At 43.0% G+C, this 27342-nt stretch overlaps 1 protein-coding gene across 8 annotated transcripts in view; it reads left to right on the forward strand.

The window, feature by feature from the left end:
• CCDC148 (coiled-coil domain containing 148) overlaps positions 1-27342 on the forward strand; it is a 309680-nt gene that overhangs the window by 267397 nt on the left and 14941 nt on the right. For 7 of the 8 annotated variants that reach the window (XM_051849519.2, XM_051849517.2, XM_051849518.2 and 4 more), the window contains one exon: positions 26990-27107. In XM_051849519.2, the coding sequence (XP_051705479.2) occupies positions 26990-27107 (118 nt within the window). Of the gene's footprint in view, positions 1-6136; positions 6269-26989; positions 27108-27342 lie in introns of those variants that run through there. The other variant, XR_007920653.2, reaches the window with a different exon arrangement.

Here is a 27342-nt window from a genome sequence, read left to right on the forward strand (position 1 = left end):
TTTGGGTCCCTGCCACCCTCATGGGAGACATGGATCAAGCTCCTGTCTTCCAGCTTTAGCCTTGCCCAGCCCTGATCATGGCAGGCATTTGGAGGAGTGAACTGGTGGATAGGAGCTCTTTTTCTCTGCCTCTGATGTTAGAACAAAAAACAAAAAAACAAACAGACAAAAAAGAAAACTGGATTTTGAGAATCAGACAAATCCAAAATGAGGACTATTCTAAAGAACAACTTTTTTAATTGTGTCAGAAAACTCCTTTTGAGAAAAAACATGGACTGTTCAAACTAAAGGTTGTGAGACATAAGACACAAAGTTTCAGTGCATGAACTCAGATAATGATCATGTTTTTTATGCAAATTCCCTAAACTCTCTTCCTAGCCCTGACCTGGTACAGTCGAGTTTTTGGAGGTGCAGAATCTTGTTACCCTCCCTCTTTCCATCACAGCAATCTGTGATCTCTAGAAAAATGACTGCTTTTTGGGCTGGTGCCATGGCTCAATAGGCTAATCCTCCACCTGCGGCACCTGCACCCCGGGTTCTAGTCCCGGTCCAGGCGCCAGATTCTGTCATGGTTACTCCTCTTCCAGTCCAGCTCTCTGCTGTGGCCTGGGAAGGCAGTGGAGGATGGTGCAAGTCCTTGGGCCCTGCACCTGCATGGGAGACCAGGAGAAGCACCTGGCTCCTGGCTTCAGATCAGTGCAGTACCGGCCACAGTGCGCCCACCACAGCAGCCACTGGGTGGTGAACCAACAGAAAAGGAAGACCTTTCTCTCTGCTTTCTCTCTGTCTCTCTGTCTCACTGTCTAACTCTGCCTGTCCAAAAAAATAAAAAATAAAAAGACTACTTTTTGAGCCCTCTCGAGCTGCTTTTCAAAGCCACATGACATAAAATCGATACTATTTTTCTCTATACCTTTGATTAAAAGCCATTAAGAAAGCGAGTTTATGAAACCAGAGAGCGGAGGGCAAGATGGCTGTACTTTAATCACCAACCTTTAATTATCACTCACAAGTGGGAGGTTTGTATCCTTTGACCCCTTTGTTCACAGAGGAAGAGAAAAATTTGTTTGTTCCCAACAGCAATCTAAACAGATGACTGCATTTTTCCTAATAATTGTCATAAAGGCACCTTTATCATTTACCTGCAGTTTTCCTATGAGACAAGACTTGGAGTTAAAAACCTCTATCTCAGAAAATGTCATCCAGTGACACCAAAAAGGGCTGTTACAGAAAAATAATTTCAAACAACTTATGAGTTGAAAATTGGTTTCAAATTAATATCCACGTGTGTCTTCAATGAAGCTACTTACATGGCAATTTCCAAGCTTAAAGTGTCCTACATTTTAGAGCAACCTTCTAAAACCGAGTAAAACCTTGTGTAGATCAAGACATTTAATTCCTACCTCCTGGTCATGATGTGATCCCGTTCTTCCATAGAGCCTATCTATGACTTGAGAACAGATCTCATTCCAGTCAACCAATCTTTGCAGGTCTCAAGGCCCTTGCTTTGTTTTCCTTTCCTGTTTTGGTCTCCCTACCTTAATAAGTCATTTTTTGTGAGGCAAAGCTTTTTCAAATTCAAGGTTTGTTTGGTTTCACTCAGCATAATGGAAGTTTTTTTTTTTTTTTTTCTGGGTGGGGTGGGGTGGGAAAGAGCACTCTGGGAAGAGATGTTCTTAAACTTTATAGTGGTTCTTCAGTTCTGTTCAAAGGGATAAAGTTTGTGCTGTTGGTAACATACAGAATCAAACCCAACATACATTTAAACTCAGTTCACTATTCCTGATATTTCTGTCTCACAAATCATGCTTACAGGATGATCATTCTATCTAAATGATTGTTTCCAGCCTAACAAAAAGAGATCTTGAAAGCCGTTACAAGTATTACCTGAGGATATCGGCCACTCCAGTGAAATCCCAGGCTTGTACCACTATGTGAAAAAGCAGAGGCATGAACTGACACATGTGCAAGATCATCATGAGTTTGCATGTGAAGGACTTCAACATTCCCAGTACAACTCAGAAAGTGATAGATGTAATGACCATGAGGACAAGCTGTTCTTTGTAGAAGCTTTCTAGATTGTCCTCTTGTATGGATCTAAAATACCACCACCGTGTTCCCAAACTATGTATATACATTAATGATTATTAAGTGACTACTCTCTTGGGATGCAGTGATGAACAACAGTGGCATAGTTGTTTTCAATGGCTTAAAAAGTCTAAGTGAGAAATTCAGATATTCTTGGTGCAGCCAGGTACAAAGTGGTATGGGAACAGCACTTAACCACACAGGGAATGGCAGGTGTGAGTCAAACATTTTCATAGTGGAAAGAAAAGTTTTTCTAGGAATGAATTGGAGATGTCTCACCACCACTGTCACTCTTTTAAGGAATTGAAAGTAGTTTAGTAAGTTAAAGCATAGTATTTGCTGGCTGGTGCTGTGGTGTAGCAAATTAAGCCTGTGTCTGCAGTGCTGGCATCCCATGTAGTTGCTGGTTTGAGTTCTGGCTACTCCACTTCCAACCAAGTTCCTTGTTAATGGCCTGGGAAAGCAGAAGATGGCCCAAATGCTTGGGCACCTGCCCCCACATGCGGGACCTGGAAGAGGCTCCTAGCTTCACATGGGCCCAGCTCTAGCTGTATGGCCATTTGGGAAGTGAACCAGTGGTTGGAAGACCTGTTTCTCCCTCTCTGTTTTTAAAAAACTTATTTGTGAGGCAGAGTTACAAACATGGTATTTGGAATGGGCTGGGGGAAGTTCACGATGACTAGATAGAGATATAGGCTAGAAAAGGTAGGCATTGGCGGGACTTCTGATAAGAGAACCAAAACCCAGCTGACTGACAGTAATAGATTCTGGTATTCCACAGAACAGAATGGTAGCTAAGTCTGTGATAAAGCAGTGTCCTTGGAGGCCTTCTATCTTGTAGGGTATGAATAGGTTAATTCTGACTGCTTAGATTTCATTATAATTACGTTAAATGATTTAGTGACTTGTACCTACTTATTCCAAAAGGATTTTAAAACATGCATAGAAATTTAACAAATTCCAGAATGCTAGATTATAGAGCAACTATATCATTAGTGTAATATTAAAAATAGGATCATAGGAAGTTGTACATACTAATATAACAAAATTCAAAGTAAAATTGGAAACAAATGGACCTCATGAGTTAATAGGAAAAATTGTTTGAGGCCCTGACATGGTCTCTAATGTAAGACCTCACTGACATTGTCAGAAAAAGAATTTCAGATGGGCTGTTTTTTGGTCTGGTTTAATATCATATGTCTTATTTTTATCCTGATCCCTTAAGTTCTGTGTACTCTCTTCTTGGGGTAGGTTTAGTAAAGATGGTTTTCAACTGAGTATAGAAAGCTAGAATCTGTATCTGTTTGTAGGGGGAGATCCTGACATCCCATCTTCCACTATTCGGGTGACTTTTAGTAATAAGACTCTACCTTAAGATTAAGCTTCTACAGGGATCATTGATTAAAATGGTTGATTGAGAAGACCTTGGTGGTGGGAGACTTATGATTTTCTTTTATTGAATTCTTCCAAAGTTCTTTCAGTGAAGTGCTGTAAGTTGAATCCCTTTTGGCTGGCCCCTAGTGGAAGTACAAAACAATGGCTCTTCTGTATGAGATTCACAATCATTCTCCAAGATCACCTTTAGCTTCCCATTAGCCTTATCATTGCCACCTAAGGAGTCCTACTGTCGTCAGACTTTCCCAGGTCAGTTTTTTGATCCTTTAATAGTGTTTGCTGACCTCCTGCATTCCCTCTTAAGAATTCAAGTATCAATTTTAAGACATTGAATGATCTCTATTTCTAGTGATTTAACATATACTAAGCGGGGTTTAAATTATAGGAACTTTACTAAAACTATACAGTTACCGTCTGAAATACAGACACAAACACATGAGTGCAGAATGGGGCCCAGGAGATATATCAGTACAAGGAAAGGAGCAAGATTTTCGAACAAAGTGTTAAAGAATGTCTGCTTCACCATAGGAGGAACAAACAACTTTCTATGAACATTATTCAGGTCAGTTACTTGATACAGGTAGTGTGCTCCTAGGCCTTGGCTTGAGATACATTAAACCACATTGAAATGAAAGCAGGTACTTTTTGCGAAGTTTTAAGATGGGAGATCTAACCTACAATTGTAGTGTACTTTTGCATTTTTTCCATCATGATGAGTGGACCGACAGCCAATTTACCATTTATTATGGTAAATACATAACAACTCGGGGCGGGGGGAGTGCAGAGGGTGGGAACTGGGTCAGATTTTGATTTGTAGCATATGCCAATTGTTGTAGTGTCAATATTCCTATGATAGCCTGTTTGAAACTATTACTATATCACTGAACAGAGCTTGGAAGAGATGTATAGTTATACACCATTACCTGTTACGTCTATGTTCTAGATACTATAGATGTACTCAAGAACACAACTAGTGAAGTATGTAGGAAGTCGTGAGTTGATATTTGTTACCTTTGTTTTAAAATAGATTTGTTTGTAGCTTTATGTAATTTAAGATTTAATAATTGCTGTGTTTAACAATTAGCTTGCTAAGGTCCAGCAGATAAGAGGTGGCTGCAGCATGCGGGGTCAACAGGCATCCCAGCAGATAGAATCATGTGACTAAGTTTCATGGGGAGATCATTGCAATTTCCTGTGGAGTGCAGTGAAATTGTCTGTGTGCAGACCTAATGTATGACGTCAGCTGTACCACCTTCCCTTGTGAGCACTGCCAAAGTTCAGAAGCGAGATCCTAAACGTCAAACCCACCAGATGCTTACTACTAGCACTGCCTTGTGTGGCCAGTTTGAAGTGTGTGTTGGGGGGCGGGTAGGGGGGAGGCATGAATAAAATGAAGGATCTGGGTGTGGAGTTGGTGTCCATTTTGTCCTCTTGTTAATACAGATAGGATAGTTTGGCAAGCAAGTTATCCTACAAAACCTCAAAAACTGTTTCCTGGTCTATGATCCGAAGGAGAGGCTCAGGTCTGGCACTGTGATGCAGTGTGTTAAGCCACCATCTGCGGTGCTGGCATCCCATAGGGGCACCAGTTCATGTCCTGGTTGCTCCACTTCCAATCCAGCTCCCTGCTGGAATTCCTGGGAAAGCAGAAGATGGCCCAGGTCCTTGGCCCCCACACCCATGTGGGAGACCCAGAAAAAGCTACTGGTTTCTGCCAGGCCCAGCCCTGGTTGGTTTGGCCATTTGGGGAGTGAACCAGCGGATGGAGGATCTCTTCCCCCCTCCCTAACCCTGCCTTTCAAATAAAATCTTAAGGCTCTGAACTAGGGACAAAGAATACCCCTCAAAGACAGAGCAAATATTTTTTTCAGAGATTTTACAATCCTATAAAAGGTAATAGGATGGGTGGTATTTTAAAGGGAAATGTAACAGTTTACAGGGAATGCAAATAAACAGCAAGGTTACTCAGGGATTAATGAAGGATAAATGATTAAGTATTCCCAAGGGCATGACCGGAGGATAACTACAGTGCAGACATTAGGATCATCCCACTGATGGATACAACTTCATGCAAAATTGTCAAATGCAGAAGGTACCTCAGAATAATATAAGCCACTTAGTATACTGGGGGAAGTGGGCAGTAGACAGAGCATTTGGAGAGTGGAAAAAAATCTAAGTTTTATTCCTCAGATATAGGTAAGAATTAACAAAGCCAATCAATTGGAAATAGCATTAAAGAGTGAAGAACATACTTCTTCTGTAGCTTCATTCATGGCCAAAGGCTGGAAGAGGGTGGGTCTCCCCTGTGCCAATGGAGTGAATGGATATAAAGAGATTGTGGCATATGTGGAACTGTCACAGGAAGCTTAGAAGTAACAAGTTATGGGACATGCACAGCTATTATTAAGCTGACAGGAATCAAAAGAGTAGATGAGTAGGCTAGGGATGGGATGTTGTAAAGAGACTAACATGGTCAGCAGAGGTCAAGTGCATTGAGGCCTTCCAAAGTAAAGTGAAACAAAACACAAGGGAGCTATAGAGAAGACATCTTGAAGTGTTACCAGAACAGAGCACAGAATAGCTTCCAAGGAATTGGTCACTGGAACAATGTCCTATCTTTGATGCTAGGTCTTCTGTGGTTCCCATGCAACAGGCACCAATCTCAGCAAAGCAGTGGTTTCCAAAGTTCTGAGAGCAAAAATACCACCTGGTGATTATGCAGAGAGAGATTCTAGAAGTCTCACCAGCGAACCTAGGGCAGCCCGGGAGTCTGCATTTTGGGAAAGTAAGTACCACTGAAAACTCCAGTGCAGTTAGTTTACCAACCACATTGAGAAATGCAACAGTATATTTAATCCTGAGATACTAGTGACAGTTCTGGAAACACCCAGTTAAACAGGTGCAGAGTTCCAACAGCCCCACCTGGGGAGGCAATGCTGACTCCTGTGAAAGGCAAACCTATGGCCCAACTGTGATAATTGTTGCAGTATTTTAGAAACATCTACTCCTTTTACTTGGTTTGTGTCCTTGATGAGGATGTTGTTGTATACCTTGTGTCTAATGCTATATCATTTCAAATCTTGCTTGGAAACAGGTGCAGTATAATTCCTAATTAAACTTAGCTGCTGATGCCCTTTGTCATTTAATCAGTGATTCTGTTTATATGAGATTAGAGAAATTTTTATACTAAATCTGTCTTGATTACATGGAAGTAACTTTAGAATGGTGATGCTTTGGGGCTGGCACTGTGGTGTAGCAGATAAAGCTGCCGCCTGCAGTGCTGGCATCCCATATGGGTGCCGGTTCAAGTCCCAGCTGTTCCACTTCCAATCCAGCTCTCTGCTATGGCCTGGGAAAGCAGAAAATGGCCCAAGTCTTTGGGCCCCTGCACCCATGTAGGAGACCTGGAAGAAGCTCCTGGCTCCATGTCAGCGCAGCTCTGGCCATTGTGGCCAATTGGGGAGTGAACCAGCAGCTGCAAGACCATTCTCTCTCTCTCTGCCTCTCCTTCTTTCTGTGTAACTCTGACTTTCAAGTAACTAAGTCTTAAAAAGGGGGGGTGAATATTTTATACAAATAAATGATTTTTAAAATACAAGGTACTACATATACCTAATAAGTATGTTTATCAATTGTATTTCCATAAAGCCCATGTGTGTGCAAGTGCTCTTGCTGCATTTTTCAAGTCTTATCAGTTGAAGGGGGACGTCCAGAAGTTAGCATCAATTACATCTAGAAAAGAGTACCTCACTTTGTCAAAATGTGGTGGCTCTTTATTTTTTGTAGCTCTTCCAAATCTCACAAACTGCGTAAGGATTATCCTTACCACCTGAGTGTATGTGGGTTTGAACGCTTTAAGTATTTCTACAGAGCAGATCTTTGGAGGCTTAAAAAAATACTGGGAGCTTTATATTAAAGTGCTCCACAATCATTCTCTTTGAACTTCCATGACTGATTTTATGTCGGATCAGGTTCAGATAGGCTTTTCCTTATGGCCCCCGTGTAGCAACTGACCTGTGTGCCAAAAGGCTTGTCCCTGTCCACAGTTATGCTCATCTGTACAGGTGAACATTTTTTATGCATAGAATTGAGGCAGTCCAGGACACACGTAAGAGCTGTCTGTGCCTGGATAAAGTGATAGAATTATTTTCAAAACCAAGGATACAGGCAGAAGATGGATCTGTTACTGTGACAACCTTCAGGGAAGCGAGAGACATTGTATCAGAAAGATGTATATTCAGAAGGGGGCCTCAGGGAATATGCATGTCTCTTGAGATAATGGGGAATCTGGCAGAAAGGAGTTGTGACGTCTGGGAGAGAATAAAAATTTAGATTGAGTTACTTGGAGACAAAATGTGAGTTGGTTTTCAGATACGTGACCAGAGTGCCTCTCTAAGAAATTAGAACCTTGTGGACATAAGGTTAAAGCTTCTGCAGAAATCTAATGGCCTCTTTGCTATCCAGGCCATGGGATTGCCTGGCATCTTGGGTTGGATTAAGTCACCTAAGTTTGAGGGGAAACATGAGTACACTTTTGTCAGGTTAACTTGAACTAACTAGATTTTCCTGTGGCCCTACTGACTGGGCGACTTTAATCATGATTAGTCCTTGTGGGACAGCCAGGGCTATTCAGAGCTCAATTCCTGTGAGGTTCTTGTGAAGGAAGAGAACTTTGTCCTAAGGAGCCTCTTGTGCTGTAGCTTTACTCCGAGAAATGTGAGCAAAGAGACAGCTCGACTCTTGGCATCCTTGTTAGCCATGTCTAGGTAGGCCAAGGCTTGGCTATTGTAGTATTTATTAACATTTCATACAAGTTAGCTCATGTCTATTGCACTTACACTTCAGACTTGCTGAGGAACCATGCCTCACTTCTCTTCCAACCTGCCCACCCTTCCTCCAGTGCCCACTGAGTCTGCTGTTTAGTAACTCAGATGCACTGTTTTATAGATCGAGTTGTGAGAAGCACAGTTGTTATATGAATACTTGACCCATGACCCTCCTCTGTGAATTTCTCCATTTGGGTATCCAAAGAAACATTCCATGGGTTGCGGGTGTGGGCACCTCTAGCTTGGTAGAGACAAGGACAAGGCTTCTGGAGATTTCTGTCCATCGTTGAGTAATACTGGTGAGGTCATGTCTCCTTTACAGGGTTGGTGATCTTTATTATTTGTACAGTAATTTGGATTTCTGTCCACTTCACCATTTTACCTTCTCAAGTTGGCTCCTTAGGAGTATGGTTAGTTGAACTCCTAACAGTCATGTCGCACAGAACCTTCAGTCAATGAGGACTGCTCTACAACAGTAGCTCTATAAGGTTATCTGAAGATGAGACATTCCTATGGTTTAGTAATTTTTACTGTATCTTTTCTATGCTTAAATATTCTGTGGTAAGGATTCATGCAGCACTTGCCTCAGTATTCAGTACTGTAATGCACTATCCAGTTTGTAACCTAGGAGCAATAGGCTATTCCTGGTACCTTAGGTTTTTGTAAGCATACTCTATGATAGTGCACACAACAAAATAACCTGTTGATGTATTCCTTAGAAATGCTTCCACCATCAAGCAGAACCCATGATCATATTCTCAGTGTTGTGAATTTGCTTACGCTCTGCACAAAGCCACATCTTCCCTCTTGTCTTTTCTAGAATAGCACCTTTAGCATCTTACTGGAAAAAACCTGCAGCATAGGCTCAGAGCTCAGCACCAGGCACAAGGATGGCCCCCTCCCAGGAGATCCAAGCAGCAGGGGTCACTCTGCTAGACTAGGGTACACTGCTGTATGCAGAAATCTACCTCTAAAGAGGAAAAGTACCCTAAGAGATCAAGCCCAAGGCTGAATCCTGCGACAGAGGAGACGGTGGAGGGGCAGGAGTCGGGTAAGCCTCATGGAGTCACCGAAGAACTCCTTGAAATGCTCATTCCAGCAGAAGTCAGTATTTGAGGGAGCCAAGGGGAGAAAAAATGCATTATAAAAGTCACTCCCAAGATGTAAGTTTTACCATTTTTTGAAAGCATATTTAAAATGCTTTCCCCCAAGTACTTTTTTAGCAAAGAAAATATTTTATAAGGCTTTTAGAGAGGGGATTTAAAAGGTTATTCGAAAAGAAAACAGAACCCTGGAAAGTGTTTATGAAAGTAACTGTTCTGCTACACAGAACAGTTTTTTTAAAGAAAAAAAAACTCAAATGTTAAGAGACTATTTGCAAAGCTTCTCTGCTGATCACTTCCTTGGCTGAGAGAAAATCAGAGTTGACGTTACTGCTGTGGGTGGCTGAGTCGCTGTAAAAATCTTTGGTCCTTTTGATGTTGCTTTCTACAGAAGTTCTGAGAGACCTGGGAAGGAAGAAAGAGACTGTAAGGGGAACTTTCAAACAGTATTAGAGAAGCCAAATTGTATTACTCTTATTTACTTAAATTGTTTATTTGCGGTAGAGGGCTTGGGTTTCTTTTGTGATCTCAGTGCCAAGCCATTCAGCACTACTGCTGCAGACAAACCAATTTCAGCAGCATCAGACAACAGCATCAGCTGCTTCCAGAGACCAATTAAAAGGAAAACCCACTTCTCAAAATGTCTAACAGTTAAAATAGGCTGAACATTTAAAAACCTTAATAACAGTGATATTTTATTAGTATGTTCCTTAAATGTTGATGCTAAAACAATGCTTCTCTCAATATTTATGATTCTGAAGACAGTGAAGTTTTCAGCAGTTTGATAATTTTCATTAAAAAATCCAATAAAACTATTTACACACATGCTTACTTTCATATTTAATCCAAAATTTAAAGAAAGATTTACTGTTGGAAGGTAATCCCTGAACATGAATTTCCTTCTTGTAACACTGATAAGATCACAGGTAAAACATCTTGAAGGTTTTTTATAATGCAAGACCCATTAATTGTGAAGTAAACTATCTGCCATAAGCCACCTGTAAGTTCAAGAATCCTTGTCAACTTAGTGTCAAAAGGCATGTCTCTTCTGTGACTTCATTTGGCAAGTAGAAGGCTTGGGGCCAGCGCTGTGGCACAGCGGGTTAATGCCCTGGCCTGAAGTGCCGGCATCCCATATGGGCTCTGGTTTGAGACCCAGCTGCTCCTCTTCCAATTCAGCTCTCTGCTATGGCCTGGGAAAGCAATAGAAGATGGCCCAAGTCCTTGGGCCCCTGCACCCATGTGGGAGATCCAGAAGAAGCTCCTGGCTCCTGACTTCGGATTGGCGCAGCTCTGGCCATTATAGCCATCTGGGGAGTGAACCATTGGACGGAAGACATCTCTTTCTCTCTGCCTCTCCTCTCTCTGTGTAACTCTGACTTCCAAATAAATAAATAAATCTTAAAAAAAAAAAAAAGGTAGAAGGCTTGTGTGGGCACTATGTTCAAAATCCAGATTTAGGCTCCTCCTACCTTTACTAGATACACATTTCCTGTTGCTCTGGGGGTAGAAATACGATTGGTACATTTGTGTACCTGGCACTTGGTATGAATGTATGGTGGCAATTAGGCAAACAGTGCTGATCTGCCTGGGTGGGCTGTTAAATTTTATAATAAACTTCTCACAGCCAACGTGTCATTCCTACTGTGCTGCCTTCTCCAAAGTCACAGTCCTAGCAGATTTGCATCACAGATAGCAGGTCTGAATTCTTAGCATGCATGGCTCTAGATTGCTCAGAAAAGCTAGATACAAGATTTGTTCCCCCAGTGGTTTTTCTCTTTCAAGTGATTTCTCAAGTGATTAAATCTCATATGAAGTAATATAAATTAATTAGCCCTAACAGGAGACTGCATATTTAATTTATTTTGTTGACTCCTGCATCCTGTTATTAATCTACAGTTTAGGATAATTAGTGGGATGTTTTCCATCACTTTTTAATTTTATTCATCATCCAGCCTCTCATCTGCTGGTATACTACTGCCTTTTCAGATACTTTGCTAGCTGTTGGGGTTAAAAGGTGATTAAGGCATGGCCACTGTATGCAGAAGATGCTCAGTTCAGAGAAGTAGGACATGAAAATCCAACTATGATGCAAACCCACTAGTGCATGTGTCTTGCTCAGTAGGTTGCTTGAACATTCCTACTTGCTCATGGAATAGTAACATTTCCCAAACTGCATTCTATTGGAGAAAAAAAGGATCTTTCAGTTGTCAGATAAAATTGGGCAAAAACCACACCGAGTCCTCCTTTAACATTCCAGGGACCAGCAGTTTGGGAAATGAATCAATCAATTGCTACGTGGAACACACTGTTCAAGACCTAGAGGATACAGACACATTGCCTTATATATAGAAGATACATTTGATAGGAGTCCTCAGAAACACCTGACAAAACCTAACTCAAGCTATTTTTGCCAAGAAAGGGAACCAACTGACGAAAAAGAATGGGAACCTAGGTGTGGGTCTTGACTGAGGAACTCAGTCTTCAGGCTCCTCTCACTGTACCTCTTTGCTCATATCCTACCTGTGCATTGGTAGGGATTTCTTTGTATTTGTGGAGGGGCAAGAACACAAGCAGCATAAGGCTCAATTATGTCTTCCTAGCTTAGTAACCACAGAGACAAGAGAAAGCTTTCATACAGTATCCACATACAAAACCCAGGGAGAGTCTAGCTGGCTCAGCTGAAGCTCTGTGCTCCCTCAGTCACTGTGGTCGAATTTGTAACGAATAGTTATTAACTATGTCTGGTCACATCTAAACCCCTAATACTAGGAATGGGACAGACCTACATGGAATGAGGAAAGGCAATTCTGCAAGTGAAGGGGCTGATTTAACTAGGTTGATACAGGACATAGCAACAGTTGTCTACCACAGTGTGGTTTAACTATAAAAATTTAGATTTGGCCTTAGTAGGCTGTTGGTTCTGGTATCCAATTACCTGCAGAAAGAGGGGATAACACAATAAGCTACCCTAATATTAGAGTCATTATTGTTGGAAGACATCCCCCAGCTTGTAGAGTTTTCTAGCTAACAGTCCCAAATGACAAGTCACTTCAATCACTCAACACAGATTTATCTCTGTCCCAGGAAGTTGTATTAGTCAGATTTACACATTGAGTATTTAGATTTCTAAGTTGCCAAAATGACTAACTCCCATGTGTGTGTGTGTGTGTTGGGGGGTGGGGGGATGCTCAGGCCAAAATTGTTGCAGCAGCATCAAAAGCTATTTTAAGCACTGGAAACTTAATTGTCCACTTTCAAAATGAGCGTGAAGCCCAAGTAATTTTCTAGGGAGATTATTGGCCATGTCTATGGTACTAAGGATACCATGTGGCTCACCTCTGATAGGTGAGGAGGACTTCTAGCCTTCTGTTTAATTTGGGATAAGGTTTGCTCCTAAATTTTCGCATCTAGCCAAAGCAGCAGCTGTGCATTTACATCAATAATGTAATACAGTCACACTTGAGGGCTTTGTCCAAAGGTAATCTTAAGAAAAAAGTAATCTAAAGACCTGGGACTTTAAAGTAGGCAGAGGTTGCAGATATTTGTGCTTTAGTTACAGTTAGAATCAGAGTTCCCATAAGGTTGAGAAAAGAATCCACATTGGAACCTTGATCAGACATTTAAGGGGCCAATGGGCACTGGAGGGAAAAGCAGAGACAGGGATACATCTCAAGAAGGAGGTGGTCCTCAGTACCACGTATTGCAGACACGTTAACTAGGAGGAGCGCCAACAGGCAGCAGTGGATCTGCAATTGTAGTCACTGGAGAGAGTGGGGAGGGCAGTGTCTGTGCAGTGAAGCTGACAAAGGCAAGACTGCAGCAGGGGTCAGGACTCAAGGAGCAGTGAAGAGACAGACAGGGTCTGCCTTCTGGAATTAAGAAATATTGCAGCAGAGAGAATGAGAGATAGTAACTCTAAAGGGAGTCACAGTTGGGAAATACTTCCCTCCACCACCACCACCCCCAAGTTGAAGAAGTTTGAAAGTCACAGTAATGGAGGAGCTTCAGTTGCACTCAGTTAACTAATGGAGCTGTAAACAATTAATTGGTTTAGCTGCAACCAATTGCTAGTTGATTGGTGGAGGCTATAGCTAATTAAGTTGTTTGCTATGTCTCACCTCATATGCTGAATATATCATGGAAGGGAGTAGTTAGAGCCTGAGGAAATAGTAAAAATGGGAATTACATTTCTGCAGAAACAGCTTAGGGATGACTAGGTTTAGGGGATAAGGGGCCCAGATTTAAAGGAGCAAAGGATGGGTAAATGGGTGTCATGATAAAGTTGAGGGAAGGAATGTTGAGTGGCCTTTTCTTTGAAGGATGAGGCAAGGTTCCCTGTTGAGGGAGATCAATAACATGATGCAGAAATTCAAGCACTCATGCAGCTGAGGTTCAAATGTCCAGTTCAAGTTTGACTTCATCTGTGTGTATGATCTCAGAGTTAGGGCTGGGAACTAGAGCAGATGTATGTACAGCAAAAAGGCAAGATATTTAAAGGCTGGCATGCAATGGCTTTGAGGAAATAGGTGCAATAATTCGAGGTTGGGAAGAGAGTGAAGGAAGGCCCAATTGCGCTTCTGAACCTGGGAGAAAAGGCAGAGATAGACAGACCTTAAGCCTCAGGCTGAGGACATGAGCCTCACGTCTTGTAGTTAACAAATATCCCCGAAAATCAGAAAGCTTGGTTAAGGTCATAGGTTGAAGAAGGTTAAAAAATGAGAGCATTAGAGAAGAACTGGGAGGCACTCTGAGGCCATCCATTGGGGCTAGGGGGTTTGTGGGCCTCTCAGACCTAAGCAGAATGTACTTCATTCACATGCAGGCTGCTAGCTGTGGCTTCTTGGCAAGTGGTTTCTACCTTTTTATTTTTTAAAAAGGGTTTATCTATTTATTTGAAAGAGTTACACAGAGAAGGAGAGAGGAGGAGGAAGAGAGAGAAAGGAGGAGGAGGGGAGAGAGAGAGGAGGAGGAGGAGAGGGGAGGAGGAGGAGAGAGGGGAGGAGGAGGAGAGAGGAGGAGGAGAGGGAGGAGGAGGAGGAGAGAGTGGAGGAGGAGAGAGAGGAGGAGGAGAGAGAGGAGGAGAGGAGGAGGAGAGAGAGGAGGAGGAGGAGAGGAGGAGGAGAGGGAGGAGGAAGAGGGGAGGAGGAGGAGAGGGAGGAGGAGGAGAGGGAGGAGGAGGAGAGGGAGGAGGAGGAGGAGAGGAGGAGGAGAGAGTGGAGGAGGAGAGAGGGGAGGAGGAGAGGGAGGAGGAGGAGGAGAGAGGGGAGGAGGAGAGAGGGGAGGAGGAGGAGAGGAGGAGGAGAGAGAGGAGCAGGAGAGAGGGGAGGAGGAGAGAGGGGAGGAGGAGAGAGGGGAGGAGGAGAGAGGGGAGGAGGAGGAGAGGAGGAGGAGAGAGGGGAGGAGGAGAGAGTGGAGGAGGAGAGAGAGGAGGAGGAGAGAGTGGAGGAGGAGAGAGTGGAGGAGGAGAGAGGGGAGGAGGAGAGAGTGGAGGAGGAGGAGAGGAGGAGGAGAGAGAGGAGGAGAGGAGGAGGAGAGAGAGGAGGAGGAGAGGAGGAGGAGAGGGAGGAGGAGGAGAGAGAGGAGGAAGAGAGAGGGGAGCAGGAGAGAGGGGAGGAGGAGAGAGGGGAGGAGGAGAGAGGGGAGGAGGAGAGAGGGGAGGAGGAGAGAGGGGAGGAGGAGGAGAGGAGGAGGAGAGAGGGGAGGAGGAGAGAGGGGAGGAGGAGAGGGGGAGGAGGAGGGGAGGAGGACAGAGGGGAGGAGGTGGAGAGAGAGGAGCAGGAGAGAGGGGAGGAGGAGAGAGGGGAGGAGGAGAGAGGGAGGAGAAGGAGGGGAGGAGGAGAGAGAGGAGGAGGAGAGAGAGGAGGAAGAGAGAGAGGAGGAGGAGAGAGAGGAGGAGGAGAGAGAGGAGGAAGAGAGAGAGGAGGAGGAGAGAGAGGAGGAAGAGAGAGAGGAGGAGGAGATGAGGAGGAGAGAGAGAGGAGGAGAGAGAGAGGAGGAGAGAGAGGAGGAGAGAGAGAGAGAAGGAGAGAGGGAGGAGAGAGGGAAGAGAGAGGGAGGAGGAGAGAGGGAGGAGGAGAGAGGGAGGAGGAGAGAGAGGGAGAGAGAGAGGGAGGAGGAGGGAGAGAGGGGGCAGGAGGAGAGAGAGAGAGCAGGAGGAGGGAGAGAGAGGAGAAGGAGGAGAGAGAGAGAGGAGGAGGAGGAGAGAGAGGAGGAGGAGGAGAGAGAGAGGAGGAGGAGAGAGAGAGGAGGAGGAGAGGGAGAGGAGGAGGAGAGAGAGAGGGGGGAGGAGGAGAGAGAGAGGGGAGGAGGAGAGAGAAAGAGAGGGGAGGAGAGAGAAAGAGAGGGGAGGAGGAGAGAGGGGAGAGAGGGCCTTCATCCAATGGTTCACTCCTCAGTTGGCCACAACGGCCAGAGCTGTGATGATCGGAGGAAGCCAGGAGCCTCCTCCGGGTCTCCCACGCGGGTGCAGGGTCCCAATTACTTGGACCATCCTCCTACTGCTTTCCCAGGCCACAGCAGGGAGCCGGATCGGAAGTGGAGCAGCTGGGTCATGAATTGGTGCCCATATGGGATGCTGGCGCCTCAGGCCAGGGCGTTAACCTGCTGCACCACAGTGCTGGCCCCTCTACCTTTTTGTTTCTATACTGAGCTGAGGAAAAGAACCCACAAAACTCGCTCTGGCAACCACCCTCCCCTCTGCAACCAGTAACACACTCCTTTTGAGTACTTCCTAGAGTTGTGCAGTATTCAGCCTTTCTATGTAAAGATGCTGACTCTAGAGATAGAAGTCATAGGATAGGATCCCTCAGTTCTAGATTTTAGCAGAGGAACAGTTATAGGTAATGCTGATCTTCAAGTTTGGTCTAAAGGATTGACTATTGAAGCACGTGTTAGGTGGATGTCGTAGGGAATCTTTAAAGGGAAAATTCCTTAGCCCAACTAGAGCTTCAGAGGTTTTTTTTTCTTTTTTTGAGCAAAAGACAACATGGTCTCACAAGTCAGGCAGCTCCCAGAACCAATGTGAGTTCTGAGAACTTCAGGCCATGTGATCAGAAAGCATTTATAGAGAAACAGAGGTGTGAACTAGCAAACAACTTAATTAGCTACAGCATTTGTCAATCAACTAGCAATTGGTTGCAGCTAAACTAGTTAATTGTTTACAGCTCCATTAGTTAATAGGCTACAGGGCCTTCTGCAACCAACCGAAACTTCATTGCTGTAATTAAATCCTGTTTGTTTGATCGGTAGGGCCCAGTGCAGGATCAGTGGACAGTATGAACAGAGTTTTGCATAAGTCTCAGTTAACTTTGAATGCCAACCTGGGTAGCCATTAGGTGATTCCAAGAATCTTAATAGAAAGAGGAAATAGAAATGAAAAAAGTTCTGGAAGTATCCCTGGGAGGCAGAAAAATGCAGCCTCCTGTCTGCTGGTACCCTCTATTTAAGGGATTGCAATGGAAGTAGGGTCACCTGGGGAGCACCAGTTTTCAATTAAGAAAAACTGTTGAAAGCAGCAATTAAAAGCACCATCAGGTGCACTAACATTGTTTGGACTTGCTAGTGTGTGGTGATTAAAAAGGGGGCAAGATGTAGGATTCTGGTTGATTTTATTATAGTTTTAATCCTGTACAGATAACATACATCTTACTGCCTGCACCGCACTTTGTTATTGGAAAGTAGTCTAGGAAAATTCTGAGAATATGTAAAGATATAAAAGGATTACAGAGACAAGTAGAAAGGACTAGGAGTGGATCAAGAAGAAGATAGATTGTGGCAATAATGTTTTTGGGCTAATTTCGGGGAATGACTAATATGATATGTGTAGCATTTTCCCAGTGACTCTCCCCATCTTGTCTGGTTTTCAGTTTTGAAGTCCCAGGTTCAAGTCCTCATTCCATAGTCTCTATTTTGACATTTCTGCACCTCCAATTCAAGTGCACTTAGACAGCTAGGTTGGAACTGATTACAACCAAGAGGAACATGTACTTCACTCTCATTTATGGGTTTTTGCTTCCAGTGTGATAAAATATCCACCCACTTGGAGCTGCAAGAACTGTTGTCAAAGAAAATGGCTCCTACCTCCTTTTTAAGGTCAAGATGCCTTCAAGTTATTTCCTCCTACTTCTGTGATCTTACTGAATAGATCCTTTAAACATCATCCAGTAGCCCAAGGTTTTTCAGCTCTGTCATGGTGTCTGTGTTTGCCCATCAGAGGAAAGGTGATTCCCTATTAGCCATTGTTGCAACTGCCCATCACTGCCACTGAGAAGGCCATGATCACTGGGAAAACCTGTCTGTCACCTGTGTTGGGGCCTTAGGGGACAGGAGAGATGGGGGTCAAAAGATCCTTCCCTTGATATCACCAAGCAGGAATTTCTAGTTTAGGTCAGTCCTGAGGCATATAATTGTCACTTCAGCACACATAAACAGATATACACACTACCTAGGTAGTAATTTGTACGTGGTTTTTGTCTTGGTAATGACAGTCAGGGAGAGTCCCTCTAATCTGTATATTTATCTGTGCCCTCATTCTCAAAGTGTAGTCCCCAAAGCAGCAGGATCAGCATCACCTGGAAACTGGTGAGAAACACCAATGTCACCACTACTGAATCTGCGACTCCGGAGGTGGCTGAGCAATCTGCGTTTAACCAGCTCCCCGGGCGATTCTGATGTTAACTCAAGTTTGAAAACCGCTGGGCCGTGTAGCCCAGGCTGCTCTCTGGAAACACTTGAGAGAACTTTTAAAAAATACAGATCTGGACCCTACCATCAGAGAAATAATTAGCCAAGGGAGAGACTGAGATCAGAAGGTTTTTTTACATTAAGTATGGATTTCAACAGTTTGCTCCCACACAGAAACATAACGTGAAAAATAATAGATGATTTTTTTAAATGATGATGAAATCAGAGCAGACCTATTGTCATGTTTAATCCCAACGAGAGTCAAGTTGGGAATTGATAATTTCTTTTTTTTTTTTTTTTTTTTTTTTTACAGAGGATCAGTTTAGTATGCATTAAGTAAGGATTTCAACAGTTTGCACCCCCATAGAAACACAAAGTGAAATATATTGTTTGAGTACTCGTTATAGCATTAAATCTCAATGTACAGCACACTAAGGACAGAGATCCTACATGAGGAGTAAGTGCACAGTGACTCCTGTTGTTGACTTTACAAATTGACACTCCTGTCTATGGCATCAGTAATCTCCCTATGCTCCAGTCATGAGTTTCCAAGGCTATGGAAGCCCTCTGAGTTCTCCAACTCTTATCTTGTTTAGACAAGGTCATAGTCAAAGTGGAGGTTCTCTCCTCCCTTCAGAGAAAGGTACCTCCTTCTTTGAAGACCTGTTCTTTCCACTGGGATCTCACTCGCAGAGATCTTTTGCCAGAGTGTCTTGGCTTTCCATGCCTGAAATACTCTCATGAGCTTTTCAGCCAGCTCCGAATGCCTTTAGGGCTGATTCTGAGGCCAGAGTGCTATTTAGGACATCTGCCATTCTATGAGTCTGCTGAGTATCTCACTTCCCATGTTGGATCACTCTCCCCTTTATTTACTCCATCAGTTAGCGTTAGCAGGTACTAGACTTGTCTATGTGCTCCCTTTGACTCCCAGTCCCTTCACCATGACCAACTGTGAACTGAAACTGATCATCTGGAACAGTGAGATGGCATTGGTACATGCCACCTCGATGGGATTGAATTGGAATCCCCTGGTATGCTTCCAACTCCACCACTTGGGGCAGGTCAGCCTGAGCATGTCCCAAATTATACATCTCTTCCCTCTCCCATTCCCACCACCATGTTCAACAGGGATCACATTTCAGTTAATTTTCAACACTTAAGAATAACTGTGCATCAATTACAGATCTAAACCAGTCATATTAAGTAGAACAGATAAAAAAAAACTACTAAGAGGGATAATGTATTCAGTTGTTCATTAACAGTCAGGGCTATGCTGATCAAGCCACCATTTCCCATAGTTCATGTTATGTTTCTGTGTGGGAGCAAACTGTTGAAATCCATACTTAATGTATACTAAGCTGATCTTCTGTATATTAAGATAATCGAAAATGAATCTTGATGTGAATGGAAGGGGAGAGGGAGTGGGAAGGGGGAGGGTTGTGGGTGGGAGGGACGGTGTGGGGGGGAGGCCATTGTAGTCCATAAGTCGTACTTTGGAAATTTATATGCATTAAATAAAAGTTTAAAAAAAAAAAAAAAGAAACATACCAGGGGACTCCAATTTAATCCCATCAAGGTGGCATGTACCAATGCCATCTCACTAGTCCAAGTGATCAATTTTCAGTTCACAATTGATCATAATGAAAGGACTAAGAGTCAAAGGGAGCACATAAACAAGTCTAGTACCTGCTAATACTAACCGATAGAATAAATAAAGGGGAGAGTGATCCAACATGGGAAGAGAGATACTCAGCAGACTCATAGAATGGCGGATGTCCTAAACAGCACTCTGGCCTCAGAATCAGCCCTAAAGGCATTCCAATCTGGCTGAAAAGCCCATGAGAGTATTTCAGGCATGGAAAGCCAAGACACTCTGGCAAAAAAAAAAAAAAAAAAAAAAAACAAACACACACCTAAATGAAAGATCTCTGTGAGTGAGATCCCAGTGGAAAGAACAGGTCTTCAAAGAAGGAGGTACCTTTCTCTGAAGGGAGGAGAGAACCTCCACTTTGACTATGACCTTGTCTAAACAAGATAAGAGTCGGAGAACTCAAGGGGCTTCCATAGCCTTGGAAACTCATGACTGGTGCATAGGGAGATTACTGATGCCATAAACAGGAGTGTCAATTTGTAAAGTCAACAACAGGAGTCACTGTGCACTTACTCCTCATGTAGGATCTCTGTCCTTAATGTGCTGTACATTGAGGCTTAATGCTAAAACGAGTACTCAAACAGTATATTTCACTTTGTGTTTCTATGGGGGTGCAAACTGTTGAAAGCTTTACTTAATGTATACTAAACTGATCTTCTGTTAAAAAAAAAAAAGAAATTAGCAATTCCCAACTTGACTCTCACTGGGATTAAACATGACAATAGGTCTAATCTGATTTCATCATCATTTAAAAAAATCATCTATTATTTTTCACTTTATGTTTCAGTGTGGGAGCAAACTGTTGAAATCTTTACTTAATGTATGCTAAACTGATCTTCTGTATATAAAGAGAATCGAAAATGAATCTTGATGTGAATGGAAGGGGAGAGGGAGTGGGAGAGGGGAGGGTTGCGGGTGGGAGGGACGTTATGGGGGGGGAAGCCATCGTAATCCATAAGCCGTACTTTGGAAATTTATATTCATTAAATAAAAGTTAAAAAAAAATTTAAAAAAAAAAAAAGAAAAAAAAAAGAAGGTTTTTTATTTTGTTATATTCACTTGAGAAGAGGGTGGAGAGGGTGGAGAAGAGAAAAAGAGACAGAGAAAGAGGGGGTGGGGAGAGAGAGAAGAAAGGCAGAGCTCCCATCCACTGACCCACTCCGCAAATACCCACAATGACTTGGCCTGGGCTGAAGTCAGGAGCCAGGAAGTGGAGACTCAAGCAAGGTCTTCCATGCGGGTCACAGGGACCCAATTACTTGAGCTATCATCTGCTGCCTTCCAGGGCCTGCACTGGGATTGGAAACTAGAGCTGGGAATTGAACCCAGGCATTCTGATACGGGACATGGGTATCGTAAACTCTAGGCTAAACACCAAGCGCTAGTATAAGAAGTTTTTTTTTTTTTTTTAAAGTTCTAGTGACTCTACTGACAGCAACAACTAAGAAGCATCATTTTACAGCAATCCAGAGAAGTTTTCTGTAATTTAGGACCTTATGATAAACCCAAAAGTAATTTATTCATTGAGAATGATTTTATATGTTTTACTAGAGTGTTGATTTAGGCATACATATACCTAACAAACCACAAATTATGTAAAACAAAGTGGAGACTTTTTTGTCATTTTTCCCCTCCCACTATTGTGCCCTGAGCACCTAGAACAGTGTTTGACATGTAGTAGGTGCTTAAATAACTATGTTGACTAAGTGAATAAATTAATCAGTTAAAGAATGGGGTTCTAATATCCTCACAAAAGAACCAGTAGGTGCTCGGAGCTGGAAGAATGGTCTCTGTTTAGGGTTGGCATGGGTTTGTCTGTTCCTGGTTCTGCAGATTCTGAGTCCCCTTTGTTCCTGCCCCATGCCCGTCTGTACCAGGATGTCAGTGTCTTGCACTGCTTTTTGCAGAAATGCACACTGCTTATGCCCTTAGCCAGCACCCCCACAGAGTGGGGTCTCTCTGCCCCGGAAGAGGGGTGACATCCTGCCATGCGGATGTCTGCTCAGGCAATTTCTATTCTTTCCTCTGGCAGCCTTCTCTATCTGAGAGGTGCTGGCACCTGGCCCACCTCTGTTTTGATTTATGCATTTTTTTTCCTGCTGGGGTACCCTGAAGCTAATGTAGGGGTCCCCTCCATTTGGTAAGAATAACTTTCTGAGTAGGATTTTTGCCAAAAGTGGATTTTCCAACAGGCAGAAACAGGTTTCCCATGAGGCTGCCGCTGAAAGCCCTCTGGCAGTAGCACCTCCAGCAGGTACCGGTTTAATGATTGCTTGTTCACTACTGAGTAAGCCACATGACTTAAACACTAAGCAGCAAGTTTGTAAAATGCCTTTAATTCTGAAAGGCAAACTGCTTCCCTGAAACATTTTGGGGGGGAGAGGGAAGTTTGATACTGATTAGAGTGCCCTGATTAAGATATGTCTCTGATCTCTTGTTTACTGCTTTAGTTTTTTTTTTTCCTTTAAATTGTAGAAATTGCCACTACCAGCCATTCTGCATTCTCTCTTCCTTGTATAGTGATAGTTTCTTTTTTAGACCAAAATCACCTGTGACTCCAGTTAGGCAAGAGGTCAAGATTTTCATAATATGGGGATTCCCGGTACTTAACTGAAGTTTCATTAAAGCCGAAGCTGTTATTAGAGTTCAAGATGTATCCAAACCGTTTGTATCTGGGTCCTACTTTCTTAGAGTGCAGTATACACATAAAACGTCTCCTAAGTAATACATAAAATCTGTTTCTATATGAAAGCTTGCTGCTCCTTCAACTATACTCAGGCCCGGAGGTTTATATAAAATCCTATTCAGATTATTGCTAATGCCACGCCTGATTCCGCGGCAGCTGTTGCTTTTGAACAATATGTTTCTCCTCCCCAAGAGAAGTTGGAAACGACTCTTTTGCAGCACTTTGGACCCGGGAAGATTCAGGGAGTATACCAGAGACTGAGGAATGAGCCCATGGCTCCTGTTTGGCAATTCAGGGCACAACTTTCAAACTACTGAGTTTAGCCACTCTGACATTGACTTTCATAGCAAGCGTTTAATTTGAAGAAAACCTGCTACCTCAAATGGCTAAAAGTATTTATGTGGAAAATTTTCCAAATGATTGACTTTACTGTGTGCTATTTTCTTTCCCTATGAATATGTGAGTATTTGGCTCTCTCCCAGGAATTTTTCTGCATCACTTCTCTTCAGGGAAAGAAAATTTTCTATCCAGAGTAGAAGAAAGAAGTACCAGGAGTTTCCCCTTTGTAAATGGAATATTATTTGAGTTCAAAACATAGCATCCATAGAAATGAAGAATTTGAGTATGTGTCCCGTGTTTGCAAATTTCCCCATGGAAAATCTTCAAGGTCATCAGAATAACCTTGGTCATCACTTTGGAGCTGCAGCAACTGAGATCAGCTCCACTCTCCCTCTAGCACAGCCCTGTGTCTGAGTTTCCAGTTTGAATCTGTCTTACTAAAGGAATTGCCTCTGCCCCTCTTACTTCCTTACCCACCTGTAATTCTTCAGCCACTTCTCCACTCACTGCTCTTGCCTATGTCACCAAAGGCTCCCTGTATTCAACCCAATAGTTGCTTTAGACTATGACTTTTTCCAGTGCCCTTGGCATTGTTGATGTCACTCTCCTTAGCTTCTCAGGATCATTTATCTTATTCATTCCCTTAAATCATTTCTTCTTTTACTGTCATTTTTAAGCATTATTTTTGATTCTTGAAAATCAATTCTAGTCCCACTTCTGTTCTTATTGTACATTCTCACCCTGGATAACGGCTTCTGTCCTAGTGGCCTCAATTCCAGTCTGTTGGTAAAGATTGCCTACCAGATTTTTGGGGCCTCTGCTGTGGCGCAGTGGGTTAAGTCGCTGCCTACAGCACTGACAGCCCATATGGACACCAGCTCAAGTCCTGGCTGCTCAAATTCAGGTCCAGCTCCCTCCTAATGTGCGTGGGAAAGCAGTGGAAGGTGGCCCAAGGGCCTGGGCCTCTGCTACCCTCATCATGGTAGACCTGAAAGAAGCTCCTGGCCCCTGTCTTTGCCTTGGCCCAGGCCTGGTCATTGTAGTCATTTTGGGGAGTGAATCAGCAGAAGGAAGATCTGTCTATCCTCCTCTCTCTGTAACCCTGCCTTTTAAATAGTAATAATAAAAAAATGCCTACCTATTTCAACAGCTCAGATCTTGTCAAGACAGGTCTATGTCTAAATCAAATCCACTTCCTTCTCTTCTTTGTTTCTCTAAGTTTCCAAACAAGTAGAGAACATACTGTTTGCTGTGCAAGACAGAAACCGTCCTTTCTTCTCTCATAAAATAAACTCTTACTACTTACTTCCTGCATAGTTTATAAATCCTTATATTCTCCTAATCTCCTGCCCTAGTCCGGAAACCATTAACCTTGCTCTGGGTTACCCTCTCTGGTCTTATTTCCCTACCATCCATCCTCTATACTATAAGAGAGAGCTTTCACATAATTGTATTACCCTATTCAAAAGATTTCATGCTTGCAAAAGCCCCAGAGCCAGGTCCCCTGGTCCCTCCAGGTTCACATTCTGAATCTCTTCTCCTTGAAGTTTTGGTTTTGGTAATACTGAATCTCTTTTGTTCTCCAACCATGTTCTCTTGCCTCTGAGCCCTAACATGCTATTCTTTTTTGGGGCCTGGAACATTCTTTCTACTCACTTCCCCTTTGAACTCCTGCTCCCTTTTCCGTCTCAAATTCAGAGTACTTCCTCTCAGACACTCCCCTAAATGTCCCAAGTCCCTGGCCTCTGCCCTCATTCTCTCATCAGCTTAAGCCACCCTGTATCATAATTGCTTCGGTCTTTTTAACCCCATTAAACTGTCATTTCTGTCAGGATAGGAGCAGGTCTCTGGTGCTGATGTTGTACTGCCAGTACCTAGCACACCACCTCATGCATGGCAGGTGCTTAACATATATCTGTTGAATGAGCCTCCAAGTAAACTATGAGGCAGCCTTCCTGACACAGGTGTGATGGCTTTATTCTCATTTGCAATTTCTTTCTTACTAGTCAAGTCCCCTGGCTGAAACAACCATTAGTTTTCCTCAAAGCAGATGAAAACTTTATTGCAGACGAAGCAACCTTTATATCCCAAAGGAAGAGAAACTTTCCAAAGGTTCTGAAAATTAGCATATGGTAATTGTCAAATCCCAGGGTATCTTTTAATTGAACCTTCACAGTAGTTCACTTAGCTTGTACTCAGTGCTTAAATTGAGTAGAACCTCATTAGGGAGGTAGTGGCAGGCCTTAGTGAAAACGAAGAGAATGAGAAAAATCACTTTCCATGACATGGAAGCACGGGAGACAGGGAGCCTTCTGCATGTGGATGCTCTCTATTCATGTGTCTTCACTGATCCAACTCTGATATTGAAAAGGATGGGAGGATGACCACGGCCGTCAGAAGAGGTGATAATTTTCTGTTTAAATCCTGTTCCTTCCTCTCTCCTTGTACTTCTCTTTCCATGGTAACCTCAGCAGCAGCCTGTTTTCCAAGAGTATTCCTTCCCTGGAGTCAATCTTCTTAAGGAAGTCCCGAGACTGCCAGGCTCTGCCTTCCAGTGGTGCTCCAAGCTTTGCCATAATTTTTCATCACTCACTCTTTTCTTGCCACATTGAACTCTTCCCTTCATCACAGCCTCTGAGACTTAAGTGAGGCAAGAGAGGAAACCCTTGTCAGATGCCAACCCTGTACTTTCCTTGTCTGGAAGGCACCCTCCCCTCTGCCCTCAACTCTCCTTGCCTCTGTCAGTCCTAATCCTGGAGATCTTGCTCAGATGCCACCTCTTCCATGAAGCTCTTGCTAAGTCCCAACAGTTCTTCCCCAAACACATCTAGGGATCTCTCCTAACTCCCTGTGGTCCTTGTTTGTTCTTCTCTTAAAGGACCTTAAAGTGCCTTGTTTCGTCCTCACATATATCTTGTCTCCCTGTTAATGGAACAGAGTCTTTTTCTCTGTGTACCCTTGATCTCTAGCTCAGGATTTGGCACCTAGTGGGTATTCAGAATATGGAGAGTTAGGTGGAGAGGTCAAGGCAAGAGAACAAAATTGTTAATTGCACAGGCAATGATGTGGTTAGGCTCTGAGACCGGTTTTCCTGGGTTTGATTTCTGGCAGCCACTTGACATATTTTGGTCAAGTCAAGTCACCTGCCTATGCCTTCATTTCTTTGTCTATAAAATGGAATAAAGAACAGTGACATCTAAGTGAGCTAAATATATAAAACCCTTAGCACTAAGACCAGATACATAGTGACCACTCAGCACATGTCAGAATCGAGACATAAAGGGTACAAAAAAGTACCTCCATGGAAAATGCAGCTGTGCATACTAAGGGCAGAAGGCATTTGTAACTGATGTTGCAAAGAAAATTCAACCTAAACCAACAGTGATAGACGACAATCAATGGCCTCAGACTCCCCTGAGAACCCAGAAGCCTACTGAGATAAATGCCTGTGGAGATGAATCCCATCTCCATAATTCAACTGAAGAATGATTTGGGCAAGGAGATGGTAAGGGAGACTGTCCAAAGAGGGGCAGCAGAGGAGACCCAAAGAGCTTGGGGGCATTAATCAGCATTTGAATGTGCTTTATTATAATATCTGATTTTAAGAAGGTGAAAATAGACTGCTAAGGGAAAGTCATGTTTTGCTGCCATCTACAGATGTCAAAGTGCAATTTTTACAGTTTCTTAACATGCACACATAACCACTCAGGGCATTCTTGACAAAGTGAGTGACAGTGTGTAGAAGGTTTACTTTTAGTTCCAGGAAGCATAATAATTTAGGTATATTATTGCAGTAGTTTGACTTTTCTTTCTAAATGTATGAATATTTAATCAGTAATGTGACCTTTTTAAACATATTACATTGTGTTAAAATTTAGCAAAATACTGCTTTAACCATTCAGGAATGAGGCAGCCAATGAGCTGCACGGTAGCCGCCATTGGACACTTTGGGAGTTAATAATATTATTTCATGAGAAATCAGATTAGCTGAATTTTACTCCATGCTTTCCTGTATTTCTCTGGTTGTTATTAGGATTACTGCAGACTTCATTTTATATGCTTTTTTATTGTTTGGATATGAGAAACGAACCAAAATCGTGCAAAACCAAAGTATGACAGCACTGTCACCTCGGAGATGCCTTCCTATGCCCTTACCCATATTATCTCTAAGATTATTGTGATTCCTCTTTGACTTTCCTGTGCTTTATTTTTAAAGGGTAAAATATAGACAAGATTTATTGGAAAAGCGTTTGATGGAGAAAAGGGAAGCAGCCCTCCAAGAAGCACACGAAGAAGAAGAGAGAGAGAGGCGGCTGGAGGCCCTTAGGCAACAGGTGTTTTTCATTTGGAAAGTTTCATGGGGGGTTTATGAAAAAACATTTCTAAGTGCTCTTAATAACATTATTGCTGGGCCTTAGTTTATGACATCTACTATATAAAATGTCATTTTTCAAAATTGAGGCACCGATTTTCATTCCTGGAAGCAATTAGATTTATGTTGAACTATTTCCAGTTTCTCAATATATTAAAAGAACTTTATCAGCACCTTTTAAAAAGCTCTCCTAAGAT

Source organism: Oryctolagus cuniculus, chromosome 3, assembly GCF_964237555.1.
Source record: "Oryctolagus cuniculus chromosome 3, mOryCun1.1, whole genome shotgun sequence".
Lineage (NCBI taxonomy): Eukaryota > Metazoa > Chordata > Mammalia > Lagomorpha > Leporidae > Oryctolagus > Oryctolagus cuniculus.